Source organism: Leopardus geoffroyi, chromosome B1 (genome assembly GCF_018350155.1).
Source record: "Leopardus geoffroyi isolate Oge1 chromosome B1, O.geoffroyi_Oge1_pat1.0, whole genome shotgun sequence".
In the NCBI taxonomy this organism is placed as follows: domain Eukaryota; kingdom Metazoa; phylum Chordata; class Mammalia; order Carnivora; family Felidae; genus Leopardus; species Leopardus geoffroyi.
In genome coordinates this window covers 142179596-142195010 of record NC_059327.1, presented here as the reverse complement: position 1 = coordinate 142195010, position 15415 = coordinate 142179596, and the positions used below count along the sequence as shown (strand labels likewise).

Below are 15415 nucleotides of genomic sequence, written 5' to 3'. Positions count from 1 at the left end.
TCTTAAATAATTTCAACCTGCCACCAACCTGCTCAAAACACCCAATGCTCTGAATGTGTTTAACAGTGGTATTGATAATTATGAGTAATCAAAAGTAATATATAGCTATGCCCTAGAAGTAGTATCTAAAACAACGTTATAACAAAATTCAGTCATTAATAAGAGAATCTCAATTTACAGATGTAAAAACCACTTGGTTGCTCCAGAGTTGAACCTAGGATAAAACTAAAATTCCTTACCTAGGCATTCAAACCCCTCCCTAATAATCATGTTCCAATTTGCCTTATCAGCCTCCTTGTTTCTACTGAAGCTAGGGAAATTAACCAGAAATTAACTAAATTTCTCTTTCCTACTTGAACCTGGACTTGTCTTTCTGCTACTATGTATCTGTTGATGTAATTTCTACACATTTGCAATGCCATTATTCATTTATTTAGTAAACAGTTACTAAGCCCCTAATATATACTAAACACTCAGTACACTGATACACAGTAGGAGGAATTTAACCCTTATAAACACATGGGCTACAAAGTGAAGTATTTCTGCCCTTAAAAACTCACAGTTTAATAGAAAAGTAGAAACAGAAACCAGGTAAATACAAGACAATCCAGTAAATATTATGAAAAAGGAATGCACAGGATGCTATGGAAGCACAGAAAGGGCCTAAAGCAAGGACTAGAACAATCATCAGGCAAGGTTTCCTAGAGTAGAAACTATCTAAGGTGAATTATCAAAAAAGTCATAAAGTGTACGATACTATAGGCACATGCAAACCATAAACTGGGCTATCAGTCACTCAACATGGCAAGTCTAGGGAATATGTTCAGGAGAGAGGAGTAATAAATGATAAAACTGGAGAAGTACACAAGGATAAGATCATAATGGGTCTTACATATAATCCTATGAAATCTCCACTTTCTTTTAAAAGAAATAAGCACAGCAGGATATCCTGGAAAGCACACAGGTTTAGGAATTCCAGTGACCTAAATCTGAATTTGAGCTCTGTCATTTCCTTGCTAAATGAATTTCATCAAATTTGCCTCTCTAAGCTTCAGTTTCCTCAACTATAAAATAGGGATTAATAATATCAATTTTGCCAAGATTCTAACAAGAAATCATGTAAATCTCCCAGCAGAGAGGTCAGCAAACTACAGCTTGGTTTGCAAGCAGTAAACGGTTTTACATTTTTAAGGACTGTTGAAAGAATAAAGAACTACGACGAAAAAAAAAGAATATAGGACAGAGATCTTAATGTGACCCACAAAGCCAAGATATTCACTATATAAGTCCCTTAGCACATAGTATGCAACCAAAAAATAGTAACTATTACTAAAGGATTTTAGGAACGGGATGTAAGCAATGCCAAATGAATTTTTCAAGGATTTCTCTAGTGATGATGTATACAAAGGAATAGAAGTTAAAGGAACAAAAATGGATGCTGCAGTGTTCTACTACATTTTCCTTTCCTTCCTTATCCTAGCCATAAAGGTGAGATCAACTTCTATCTCCTCCTTATCCCTGTAGATTACCAACCCATATGTATTCTGTATGTTATAGCACTTAATAGTTTTTGTCAGTTAGCATATACTGCTTATACTCACTATTCATCTGGGCGTAAATAAATTGCTTATGTAAATCCCTTATATGTGTAAGTAATAAAAGAGGAATTTTATTTTGGAGCATTTTGGAGTCAAGTTATTTAACTTGTATGGCTCCCAATTAAAAAAAAAAAAAACAGTAATGGCTAACATATATTGTTTTTAGTTTTGTTTTGTTACTACAGATGTGCCACATACTATTCTAAGCACTTTATAAGTATTACTTGGGGGGGGGGGGGGAGCCTGGGTGGCTCAGTCAGTAAAGCATCCAACTTAGGCTCAGGTCATGATCTCACGGTTTGTGGGTTCAAGCCCTACATTGGGCTCTGTGCTCAGAGCTCAGAGCCTGGAGCCTGCTTCGGATTCTGTGTCTCCCTCTCTCTCTGCCCCTCCCTTGCTCACACTCTTTCTCTCTCTCCTTCAAAAGTAAATAAACATTAAAAAAAATGTTACAGGTATTACTTGATTTAATTCTCACAACCCTGTAAGATAAGAGCTATTATTATCTCCTCATTACAGATGAGAAAACTGAAGCATGGAGAAGTAAGTTTCCCAAGAGCTAGGAAGTAAAGGATCCAAGGGTTCACATTATTAACCACCTGTAGAATAAGAATCATACTCTAATACACAGAATTTTCACGAAAATGAATTTAGATGACACACTTAAAGGGAAGCGGATGGCTTTCACAAACCTTAGTACTCAGGAGCTCAATAAATATCTGTTCCATTTCCTAGAAGAGACTATTCCAAACTTTCTATTACCCAGAACCCTGAATACAATAGCTGATAGCCAGTAGAAGCTTCTTGTTTATTAGTAAGTTATACTTTAAAGTGATTAAAATTTTTACACTGTTTCAACATTATCATTTGGTACATTATTCACAATAGATTATTTCATAAGTTGCAGAAGACTGAACTAATAATATGAACCTATAACAGAACATATTCATACCAGTTTTTTTGGTTTTCCTTTAAATATAAGCATTATGGTCACACAGACATAAATATATAAAGATCTCAAGAAAGTCTTTGTATAAAGAGACATTTACAGTTGGTATACCCTAAATTTAGTTCTATTCTCTTAATAGTTATTAGTATTATAGAACTCTGATCTACACTACTCATTTAGAGACTCTAAGTAATTTGGGGGAAAAAGATAAAAGATAAAGTGCTATAACTTCTACTTGGTGTCACCAATTTCTATTATTAATAAATACATAGGAACAGCCTCAAATTACCTGGTATCTATTTAGTATGAATGATGAGTCTCTCACAACAAAGTAAACCACTTATTTCTTCAAAAAACTTAAAAATAAATTTTTATCTACAATGAGATTTTAACATGATCTAAAAAAAATGAAATGTATCCTACTACATACAAAAGAGAATACAAAACAAAAAATCTATCACCACTTTGCAATTCTGACTTGTAAACAGGAAGATTCTTGGCTAAACCCAAAGTTACTTAACTTCTGAAACTTATGCAGAGAAATAACATTTTTAAAAAATACTTATTGACGGGCACCTGGGTGGCTCAGGTGCTTAAGCGGCCAACTTCAGCTCAGGCCATGATCTCATGGCTTGTGAGTTCGAGCTCCATGTTGGGCTCTGTGCTGACAGCTCAGAGCCTGGAGCCTGCTTCAGATTCTGTCTGTCTGTCTCTCTCTCTCTCTCTGTCCCTCCCCTGCTAGCTTGCGCTCTTTCTCAAAAATAAATAAACATTAAAATTTTAAACTAAATAGATAAAATAAAAAGTATTTACCGAATCAGAATTTAACTGCATATAAATACAATTAAAGTCCCAAAAATTAAAGGGTAATCACATCACTGAAACATAACCTTACTTTGCAGAGTAAAATTTCCTAAGAAAGCTATCAAGTTTTTTAGAAAACTTACAAAAACAAAACTATTCATTCTGAAATATTTGGGGGAAAAGTCTGGTAACAACCAGGTTCAAAGTAAACATGGAATTCTTCATTAACCATGCCCTTGGGATGCTGGAGTGCCTCAGTCGGTTAAGCATCCAACTCTCGATTTTGACTCAGGTCATGATCTGGCAGTTCGTGAGTTCAAGCCCCATGTCAGGCTCTGTGCTGACAAAATAGAGCCTGCTTGGGATGCTCGCTCTCTCTTAAACTTAAAAACAAAAAACACCATACCCTTGGCATCACAAAAGTTTATTCCCATCTTTTTAATTCTATGATTAGTTCTTCATTTATGATTCAGTATTCTCTCTGCTTCTTGTATCCCCCACCAAACTAGCTATTAATGTAATCAGGGGAAAACATCCCATTTTTACTGAATGTTTTTCAAAAGAAACAATATTCTCCACTGCTCCTCAAGGATGTAAGTTATTCAGAAAATCTTCAGAAAAGGATTAAGAACCCTCCAAATGTGCATATGGGTCAATGGGAAGACATTAGAGAACATAAAGGAGTAGGGAGGGGAGGAAATAAGGAAGAAGGAAAAAGAGGGTAGGGAAAGCTAGGCCCTCATTACTGGACACAGTATCTTCACTTTTGTAATTCATATTCCGTATTTCCCTCAAAAACAACCCTAATGCCCCAAGATCCCTTCATGAGAAAAACATTCAACAAACTGGTTACAGAACTTCCTCAACCTAGCAAACAGCATCTATTAAAACCCCACAGCTAACACCATACTTAATAGTGGAAGACTGAATGCTCTCCCCCAAGATCAGGAACAAGACAAGGTATCTGTTCTTGACACTTCTTTTCAACAAGGTCCTGGAGGTTTCAGCCGAGATAATTAGACAAGAAAATGAAACAAAACACATCCAGATTAAAAAAGAAGTAAAAACTATCTCTACAGGTGATACGACCTTTGTTATACAGAAAATCCTATGTAATGAACTAAAACAGTATTAGACCTATTAAGTTCAGCAAGGTTACAAGATACAAGATCAACAGACAAAAATCAATTGTATTTTTATACACTTCAATGAACCCAAAGATAAAACATTTACATTTACAACAGCATCTAAAAGAACAAAATATTCAGGAATAAAGGCAGCAAAATAAGTATAAAACCTAGACTCTAAAAACTGCAAAATATTATTGAAAGAAATCAAAGTAGATCTAAATAAATAGAAAGACGTCATGTTTGTGAACAGGAAGACAGTATTGTTAAGGCAATGCTCCCCAAATCGATCTACAGATTTGACAAAATTCCGTCAAAATTCCAGCTGACTTCTTTATAGAAATTGACAAGATTCTGTAATTCATATGGAAATAAAGGACACCCCAAATAGCCAAAACAAACTTGAAAAAGAACAAAGCTGGAGGACTCACACTTTCCCAATAACAAAGATATAGCAGTCAAGACAGTACTTTGGTATAAGGAAAATCAAACAGATCAACGGAATAAAATTTTAAGTCCAGAAATAAACCCTCATGTTTATAGTTAACTGATCTGAGAGGAATAACAAGACAATTAAATGGGCAAAAAAATGGTACCGGGACAACTGGATATCCATGTCAGACTCCCTACATCAGGTCATATGCAGAAATCAACTCAAAATGGATCAAAAATCAAATGTAAGTGCCGAAACTAAAAAAAAAACTCCTAGGACAAAACAGAAGGATAAATCTCCATGACCTCAGATTAGTAAATGGTTTCTTAGATAGGACACCAAAAGCACAAGCAACAAAAACTTAGACTAGACTTCATCAAAACTTAAAAATTTTATTCTTCAAAAGACATCATCAGGAAAGTGAAAAGACAACTCACTGAATGGGGGAAATTTTTGCAAATCATGTATGTGACAAAGGACTACTTTCTACACATACAAAGGACTCTTACAACTCAGTGATCAAAAGATAAATAACAATTTAAAAATGTGCAAAGGATTTGAATACACATCTCTCAAATATAAGTACATAGATAAATGATAGATGACAGGTAGAGCGATACAAATGGCCAATAAGCAAATGAAAAGACACAGCATCCTTAGGGAAATGCAAATCAAAACCACAATGAAGTACTACTTAACACCCACTAGGAAAGCTATGATCAAAAAGACAGATATAACAAACGTTGGCAAGAATGTGGAGAAACTGGAGCCCTCCTACACTGCTGGTAGGGATGTGAAACAGTAAGGGTGCTTTGGAAAACAGAAGTTCTTCAAAAGTGTAAACATAAAGGCACCATGGGGTGCCTGGCTGGCTTGGTTAGTGGAGCATGCAACTTTTTATTTCGGGGTTGTGAGTTCGAGCCCCACAGTGAGTGTACAGATTACTTAAAAAGTAAAATTAAAAAAAAAAAACAAGGGGTGCATGATTGGCTCAGTTGGTTAAGCATCCGACTCTTAATTTTGGCTCAGGTCATGATCTCATAGTTTGTGAATTCCAGCCTGGCATCAGGCTCTGTGCTGACAACATGGTTCCTGCTGGGATTCTCTCTCTCTGCTCCTCCCCTGCTTGTTGTGCTCTTTATCAAAATAAACATTTTTTTAAAACTTAAAAACAAGCGAACACAGAGGTACCATATGATCCAGCAATTCCCCTCCTTGGCATATATTCAAGAGGGCTAAAAACTATGTACACAAAAACTTGTATATGAATGTTCATACCTGAATTACTTATATAATAGCCAAAAAGTAAAAACAAACCAAATGTCCATTAGCTGATAAACAAAATGTAGTATTTATCCATATGAAGGCATATCATGCAACCATAAAAAGAATGAGTACTATAACATGAATGAAACCTTGAAAACAAAGTGAAACAAGCCTGTAATAAAAGACCACATACTGGGGCACCTGGGTGGCTCAGTCGGTTAAACGTCCGACTTCAGCTCAGGTCACAATCTCGCGGTCCGCGAGATCGAGCCCCGCATTGGGCTCTGGGCTGATGGCTCAGAGCCTGGAGCCTGCTTCTGATTCTGTGTCTGCCTCTCTCTCTGCCCCTGTCCCGTTCATGCTGTGTCTCTCTCTGTCTCAAAAATAAATAAACGTTTAAAAAAAATAAATAAATAAAAGACCACGTATTACACTACAGTTACATTTGTATGAAATGTTCAGAATAGGCGAATATAGTCAGAAAGCAGATCAGTGATTGCCTAGAAGTAAGCATATGGGAGAATGGTTGGGGGGGGGGGGTACTCTTAAAGGATACAGGATTTGTATTTCAGGTGATTAAAATGTTCTAAAACTGTGGTGATGGCTGCACTACTGTGAATATACCATACACTACTAGTTATATATTTTAAATGGGCTATTTCTATGGTAAGTGAATTCTATTTCAAAAAAGCTGTTACCAAAAAAATTCTCTCAATTTAAGTAGTCCCTGACCCACCCACCATTCCATTTCATGTTACTCCTTCACAATGTCTGCAAACAGTTTATACTGTAGTGACTTGGGCTTGTTCATTAAATGTTTTGAAATAACTAAATCCTATGTTTTATCTCCTTTACTCATAACCTACAAGTTTTGCAAGGGCTTCTTCTAGTTCTTTCATACTTCTCTTTAGAATCAAGTATAATAATGGATACAGAATGGGCCCTCAAATAAGGGCTTAAATTTTCAAAATGCAAAATATTAAAAATATGTACCAGGGAGAAGTTAACAAGACTACTCAAAAGCCTTCCTTCCTTCCAAAACTCCTATAGATTCCTAACCAAACTGTTCAAAATAAAAATAAGTGAAGGAGAACACAGCACTAAGTTTTCACATTACAATAATCCTAAGTAATGAAAGAATAACTTGTAATTCAATTAAAATTAAAGTTGTCCAGAGATAAAATTCCCTTAACAGGCTCAGTGTTAGTGCAGTTAATCAAAGAAAATTGTAATATCTTCATCATGAAACATGAGCACAAAGTTAATAATTAAACCTTTGTTGTTTATTTGATGATTTTATTGTTCTTTCAGGGTGAAGTCTCACATATATTAAGATGACTTTAGAATTACAAAAACAGCAACAGCAAACAGTAAAACATAGTAAGGTCCACAAAATTTCCTTAAAGTTAATAATAATATTTTATCCTAATAGAAAGTAAAAATTCAAAACTGTTTGCCAAGAAACTATAACCCAGAAACTGAAATTCAACGAATTTCAAAGTACAAAGAGAAAAAAGCTCCAACAGCCAGAACCCAGTAGACCACAATGAAGAGTAGATAACTAGACAGTAAAGGAGAGACCTACTAAAGGTTATAAAATCCAATTGTTATGTTCTCTGTGAAATTTCTCTCTTTAAATAGCATGATTTCACTTGTCATTCAAAGTCCTCATAGAAAAGAGCTCTTCCTCCTCTTGTGGCTTTAACTCCTTCCTTCTCACCCCACCGGGCCCAATTTTACTCTTTGAAGATGGAAAGCAATTTTTAAGTATTATAACTCACCTTTTTGACAGAATTTCATAAATATATGCTATCATCTAAAACAACATCATGAAATGCCCCAAGCTGTCCACCATCTGGGGACTACATTCCCATCTCCCTTGCATTCCAATAAGGCTCTCTGACAACTTCTCACCAATCAAATGTGGGCAGATGTTGGTCACTTTAAGTCTGGGAGTTCTTAAATGGCCAGTAAGCAACACGCAGGGCTCCAAGGCCCTAAAGAATGGTGGAACCATACACAGATATAAGGAGTCAGGGTCCCTCAAACACCACACAGAGGAAAGCAACAAGTCTGCTAACCAGGAGCACCTGCACAGAACTGTTACACGTGAGCAAAATACAAACTTACATGTGTGAAGCCACTGAAATTCTGGTGTATTTATTACTCTACTTAACGTTATCCAAAGTAATATGTGCACAAGTTTAAGTATTTCAATTCCCCCTAATTAAAGACATTTATAAGGGATGTTTTGGAAAGACTGTTTAAAAGCCCATTTAAGTAACATTAAATTTTAAAACAATTTTCCACCTTGGTTTTGTTGTAACATAATTACTTTAAACAACGATAGAATGAGCAGTTCCACTGTTAATAAATTTTACTGTCCACGCCTTAATATTCAGTACTTTCATGATTACCAAGAAATGTTTTCCTCACAACAAATGAACATAGGAGAAGGGAAGAAAAAATAAGATAAAAACGGAGAGGGAGGCAAACCATAAGAGACTCTAAAATGAAGAGAAGAAACTGAGGGTTGCTTGAGGGGAGGTTGCTGGGGGGGATGGGCTAAATGGGTGATGGGCATTAAGGAGGGCACTGGTCAGGATGAGCACTGGGTGTTATATGTAAGTGATGAATCACTAATTCTACTCCTGAAACCAATACTATACTGTATGTTAACTGACTGAAATCTAATAGATAAATTTTAAAACATTAAAAATATAAAAGCCAAAACAAAAAAGGTTTTCCTCAATTTTCTCAAATTAAAAAATTATGAAGTGTTTTAAAACACTGTAATTCATAATGTTTAATTTGTAATATCAGATGTTTGCCCTAGTTAAGGACAAAATTAATTTCTATTTCATTGTTTTTAAAGTATTAAAAATTATAGTTTTAGTATATTTACTCATTTTATTATCATTCATAATGCTTAAGGAAGAATTAATTCTTCCTTTAAATATAACCATATGGCAGATTAATTCTGTTCATTGTAAATGCACACACAACCATAAGACACACTTTAACAAAACCATGATATTTTGCATTCTACTCTCCTTCACAAAAGTGTCGAAATTTTGGAACTATACTAGTTTGTCTTTAATCTTAGCATTGCTGATATAAATATAAATAAGGCCAAACTGGGAGCCCTGCATTAGTAAATAGATATTACAAACTTAAACCAATGAAACTTCTCTCAACATCCTCTTCACCCTGCCCTCACCAAAAAAAAAAAAGAAAAAAAAAAATCCTTTCAACTTCTCCATTGCCTTTACCTTAAATTGCAAATCATTTTTTCCCACCAAAATACAATTAAAATGAAATGAAAAACACATTTACGACTCCAAACAAAATAATAAAAATGGAAAGCTATTGAAAGTTGACTGAAGATTTTTCCTTAAGCTATTCAGGAAAATATTCCAAGAGGGTTTTGTTTACCAAATCAGTCAACATGAACTAAAAGAATTACACAGCAATTTTTTTGGCACTCATACTTTTGTATAAAGGTAAACTCTGATTCCTTGATCCATTTTAATGCTTGACTGTATGGGAGCATGTATGTGCTGTATACAGCTTAAGGCACTATTTCCAGGGCTACATAGTAAGAATTCATAAAAAGTAATGAAACTGCGATGGCCTATTCAAAAATACTAGGGAAAAAAAGTATGACTAGATAGCCTCTATAAACTAATGTAGTAGGCTACTTTAATGATAGTCTTATTTCTAGGAAAAAGACAAAATACAACATCAAGAGTTGTTTATATATACCTTATGTATATCGAAGGACTCCGAAATGTTCTCCTGTGATTTTTTAACTTACAGTTACATAATATTGTTCTCAGTTACCAAATGGGTATTTGTACTTAAACATGTGTTTCAATGCCCACAATCAGGGCTGCAGGAAGAAGAATATTTAACTAAGCATCTACTATGTGCCAAACAAGTTTTCTCATCCTACCCTCAGGACAACCTTACTATAAATGTATTATCTCCTTGTTACAAATGAGAAAACAGAGGCTGACAGACATTAGGTAACTTGCTAAGGTCAAACTGCTAAGAAATAGGGCACAGCCAGAGTTCTGAGGTCTGTAAAACAAGTCCTTTTTTCCATTTAACTACAAGTGTTGTTTTTCCTGCAATGGTCTTAGAAAACAGCTCTCCTTCACTCCTTTTCTTCCCTCCCAGTGAACAGCCTGGAACATTTCTTTGTGAAACCAGGTTTAGAAATGGAGCTATCTGGCCATTATACACAGCATGGTCTGCGAGGATCAAATCTATATCATGACTTTATCTATAGGGCTTTAACTAGATGAGCTAACTAATTGCAAACGAAAAGAGGGTGCAGTAAAATAAATCAGCAAGTAATTATCCAAATACGAATTTATATTTGGGTCTAAAATGCACCGTGTACCTCTTTGCAGGTTCAGCTTTACAGTTCCATTCTGCAAAACAGCCTTCCAGAAACACCCACTGGGTAAGCAAATAAAGGCTGTTTGATCTAGGTTTGGGAGACTGAGCGAAAACTTGTTTGCAAGCGACTATCTTGATTGGCAATTAAGATAAGTAGAGACAATAAGGTAGTATCTCCTAAAATGTAGTACTGTGCTTCCAACGTGTGCAAACTGCTTAGCTAAACTCCCTGAAAACAACCCACCTAAACAGCCTATAAGCTAAATAGGACGATGACAGCTACAGTAACTTCCTCTTCCTCACCGACCTCCTCGGCTCGGCGTGTACACGCCTTTCCCCCTAGGAGGCAGGATAAAACAATTTCAAACGTACAAAATCGATCCAATCTCACCAACACCACAGAACAGGGAAGCCAGCTTCCATTTCTGCCCCCGCCTCTCAAGAAAATTCTTATCTTAAAAAGATGCATATATCTTATCCACGAAAAAACAGGCAACGAAGACTGAAAATGTGCACTTAGTCCCTCCACCCAGCCTTCAGGGAAAGATGAAGAGAAAGGATCTGGACACCGCGTATTCACCAGATTTACTGCTTTGATTCACTTTCCCTCGGGTCCCACCGTCGGCTAGGGGAAGAGCTTGCAGTTCGAACGCCAAAACATGCCTTCGCCTCCCTTCAGCAGACGCGGAGGCGGCCGAGGCGACGGCAATCCGCGCGTCCCGCCTCCGACCCTCACCTGCCCAGGCCCGAGGCAGCGCCCTGGGCCCCCGCGGGCCCGGCCTCCCGGGAGGCGTCCGAGAAGGCTGGCGGGAGGCTGGCGCACTGGCGGGAGGGCGCCGAGGCGGTTAGGCCGCGCTGCAGGCCGGCGCGCTTCCTGCCGGGCCCGGGAACAGCGGCGCGGCCCCGACCCGCAGCTCTCCGGGCCTGGCTGCCGTGCGTGTGCCGCACACACACTCACCCTCCCCGGCCGGGTCGAAGCCCGAGCAGCGCTCACCTGCGAGGCACCGGAGCCTCAGACACAAAATGGGGGTAGGGGGAGGCACGCCACTCGAGGGTCCCAGACACACGAAATCCACCCCCAGAGTCCAGGGCCCTGGGCGCTGACCCCCGCCCCCCACCCCCAACACACACCCCGGAACCTTCGCCGCCTCCGACAGCGATACGGGTCAGCCCCACACCCGACACACACCCACTCGCTCTGGGTCCTCAGGCAGCCTCCCCGCCGGCCAGGGTCCCAACTCGCACACCCACACGCACATTTGTCCCTCTCCCACCTCATTTCCCCGGGGACGCGCTCCTCTTCCCAACACTCTCGATTCTACTGGGAGGCACAAAAACACTCTACCTCATTCTCTTCCTCTGGCCCAGAAGGAGCAACAGCAGCCATTTCCCCGCGGCAGGGGAAACAGACACACACACAAACACGCGCGCGCGCGCACCAGGCCCCCACAGATGCTTCCCCTCCGAAGCCGCGGCCGCAGACGCAAACACAAACACCCACGGGCGGGCCTCACTCCCGCCCGCCCCGAAGGGAAGCGGCCGCGACAGGCAGGGCCCGGACCTGGCTTGCGGGCGGGTGGGCAAGCAAAGGCGACTGGGCCTGGGGTCGCGGAGGGCCTTTGCCCCCTCCTCACCTGCATTCAGCGCGCCGGGGTCCGGGCGGCGACGGCGGCGGCGGCGGCGGGGCGGCTGCTGCTGGTGCTGGTGCTGCGGCGGCGGGGGAGGCGGCGGCGGCGGTGGCGGCGGGGCTGAGGGCAGCAAAGACATGCAGGCAGCCCGCCGGGGGGAGAGGCACCGGCCGGAGGGGACGCGGGGCGGGCGGGCCGGGCCGGGCCGCCGGAGGAACAGCAGAGGCGGCGGCGAAGAAGACTGCTGCTGACCGGAGCGAGGAGACGGACTGGGGGCGGGGAGGGGGACGAAGGGCCGCGCCGCCGGGTTTCGGGGACGGTGACCCTGGGCACTCAGGAGAGGCCCCGCGGCCGCGGCCGCCGACGCGAAGGCCCCCGCCGGAGGAAGCTGCGCCCCCGCAGCCTCTGAAGCCGCGGCAATTACTCCGAGAGCGGCGCAGAGCCTGGCCTTGGCCTTGGCCTCCTGGCGCTGGGGCTGTCGCCGCTGCGGGGGTTGCTGCTGCGCCTGCTGCTGCCGGGCCCGAGGCTGCTGTACAGAGACGCTAGCTTTCGGTGCCTTCGCTCTCGCTCACACACGTTCACACCCCCGAGGGCCGGGGGAGAGGCGTCCGCGCGATATCGGTATTGAGATTAATAACAAGGTGCAGAGAGTGCGAGAAGGAGGAGGGTTGATTGACGTGGAGGGGCTGGCGAGAGTCAGTCACTCCCCTGCGCGGGGGGGGGTGGGGTGAGGGGGAAGGAGGCGGAGCTCCAGCCCCGCGCCTCGGCCCCGCCTCCTATCTCCGCGTTTCGTCCTGGCGCGCGTGCGCGCGCGGCTGCCAGGAGTCTTACCCGTTTTCTTCTTTACCCTTATTGCTTTCTTACTCTCTTTTCTTGGCTTGAGTGACGAGCTGGGAAGACTGGTAAGGTATCAAAAATTCACGTCCACAAACCATGGTGGGGAAGAGACTGGCGAACCCTCCTCACCCTGTGTTCGTGCCTGGACTCCGCGCCGTTTACTGAATGCTCTCCAGAGGCTGCCTGACCGCGGGACCGAGCGCTGGTCTGGGGAGCTAATGAGACTCCAGGTGAGATGAAGTGACGGAAGGAAAAGGGTTCCTGACCTCTTCGATGTCTGTTTGTTTGTTTGTTTGTTTGTTTGTTTTTAAAGTAAAACATCTGTTAAGTTGTGTCGCGAAAAGTAAATAAAAGAACGTGTGACGCTCTGCGATAACCCCCGTTGTATTTATTTTCTAATTCCCCCTTCTCGCGATAGAATTACGTTTGTTTGGCAGTGCCCCCTACGGTATGAAAACATCAAATGTAAACTAGAAAGATGAATGTTTACTTGGTGAATGTGGCCTTGACATTTTAAATTTCTGGGGTTTAATTATGTTTTTGTGGGTCAGCTTCTGCTTTTACCACCGGTAGTCCAAAAATTATACCAACTCTAGAGGCAGAACAGTGCTATTGCAGTTTTGCACGATCTTTCAATGCAGGCTCCAGACTTGTGTACTTAAGCAGCATAAGGGTATATTAGCTGTGTAGAGTATATTTTTCCCAATAAATGTGTGTTATTTCCAGAAAAATAAAAGAAAAAAATGTGTTGTTTAGCATACTAAGCATGTTGTATTGATTGCAATTAATTAGGCCTTATTATTGAATGCCAAAGGCCTCCATCTCCTGGGGGAAAGATGTGGTAAATACAAATAATCATTTAGCCAGAAGTGATCAGACATCAAAAGAGTCCACCTTTGCAAAAGAACAATTGCACCACTTTCATTTTTGTCACCAGAAAGTGATTGAAGAAGCCCCTTAAGACATAGAAGACTGTGGCCTACTCTTGTTTTCCACCTGTGTTAAGTTTCTATTTCCCTCTAGCATTCCCATTCCATCTTCTTGATAGATGTCAAAATGGCCTTAATCCTGGAGGAAACCTCACTCATTGCCAACCGTCTTCAGTCTAGGCTGATATATATGAATAGTTATCTCTGACTTTGTAAGCAACAAAGAAACAAATCACTTCAGGAGCCCAGAATAGTAAACCTGCCTGAATGGCACTTTGTCACAGCATTTCTCCTTGGCACACACACTCTTCCCCAAGGAGAAATACTACCAACTGTTGAAGAAAAGAGGGTAGTAAACACCTGAAAAATAAAAATGTAATGATGGCATATCTGGCATATCCTCAAAGATTTATGCTTCAAATACATATAGATATATAAATTTCTAGATATTTACATATAATAAACAAAGATCTATGGAGGGGTATTATGTTCCAGACATTTTATATATATATATATATATATATATATATATATATATATATATATATGTTTATATTTAGCCTCAGAAACACAAAGGTAAGCATATGTAGGCCCTATGAAGTAGCTCACAATCGTTGTAAGGGAAACTGTCTCTAAACAGGAAATTCTCACAGAACAACCAGAAATAAAATTATGAAACGTAACACAAATAGTCACGATACCCAGGAGGCTAAGGCCAATGGCACTGGTATTTTTAATTGAGCCATATAATATCTGTCACTCTCAGGCTGATTAGCAGTAATGACTGAAGATGGGAAAACCTTTGTGGACATTAAGGAAGCAATAATAAACGGTGCAAAGGTTTGCTGGTCCTGAAGCTCAGATTTATATGAGGGATATTCATTGTTGGTCTCTAATTTTTACATAGTAAATGATCACAATCCACTGAATAATCATAATTGTGACATACAGAATTAAGAATAATAGGTTGTTGGGTTTTTTAATTTAAAAGTCAATTGGATGCAGATTAAGTTTAAATAATCTCTACCCTCAGGAATGTTCTCTTTATACCATAGCAAATGTATTGACTCACTAAAAACAGGGAAAGCAGAACTTTTACATATTAATAAGTATAACCATATCATCCAAAAAACAAGATTGTTTTTCTCATTTGGTATGAGATTGAGATCAGAGAAATCGTTTTCAAATAGTTGGCATTGTATAGATGCTGAGAAATTAAATCTTCATTGATACTAAAAAACTAAGATTCCAATTCAAAAGACATTCCAACAACAACAAAAGATTAGCACTTAAGCCATTTTTAAAAAGCAGCTTTATAGTAGATCAAAGTTTGCAACAGAATAGTAACCTGTTTTTGAGGTCTCATTTCATGGGAACTTTTGATGTTTGTAAGATATTACAATTTTTTACAATTTTTTATTAAGATTAAAAATAAGA

General features: G+C 40.1%; 1 protein-coding gene across 5 annotated transcripts in view; it reads right to left on the bottom strand.

The window, feature by feature from the left end:
* The window catches only part of CNOT6L (CCR4-NOT transcription complex subunit 6 like), a 121359-nt gene extending 108450 nt beyond the window's left edge, over positions 1 to 12909 (bottom strand). The window contains exon 1 of one of the 5 annotated variants that reach the window (XM_045473654.1): positions 12219 to 12909. Coding sequence is in view for 3 of the 5 variants with exons in the window: in XM_045473650.1 (XP_045329606.1) it covers positions 11930 to 11934 (5 nt within the window). In the remaining 2 variants the exon portion in view is untranslated. The other 4 variants (XM_045473652.1, XM_045473650.1, XM_045473653.1 and 1 more) reach the window with 4 other exon arrangements.
* Between the last annotated feature and the right edge of the window lie 2506 nt (positions 12910 to 15415).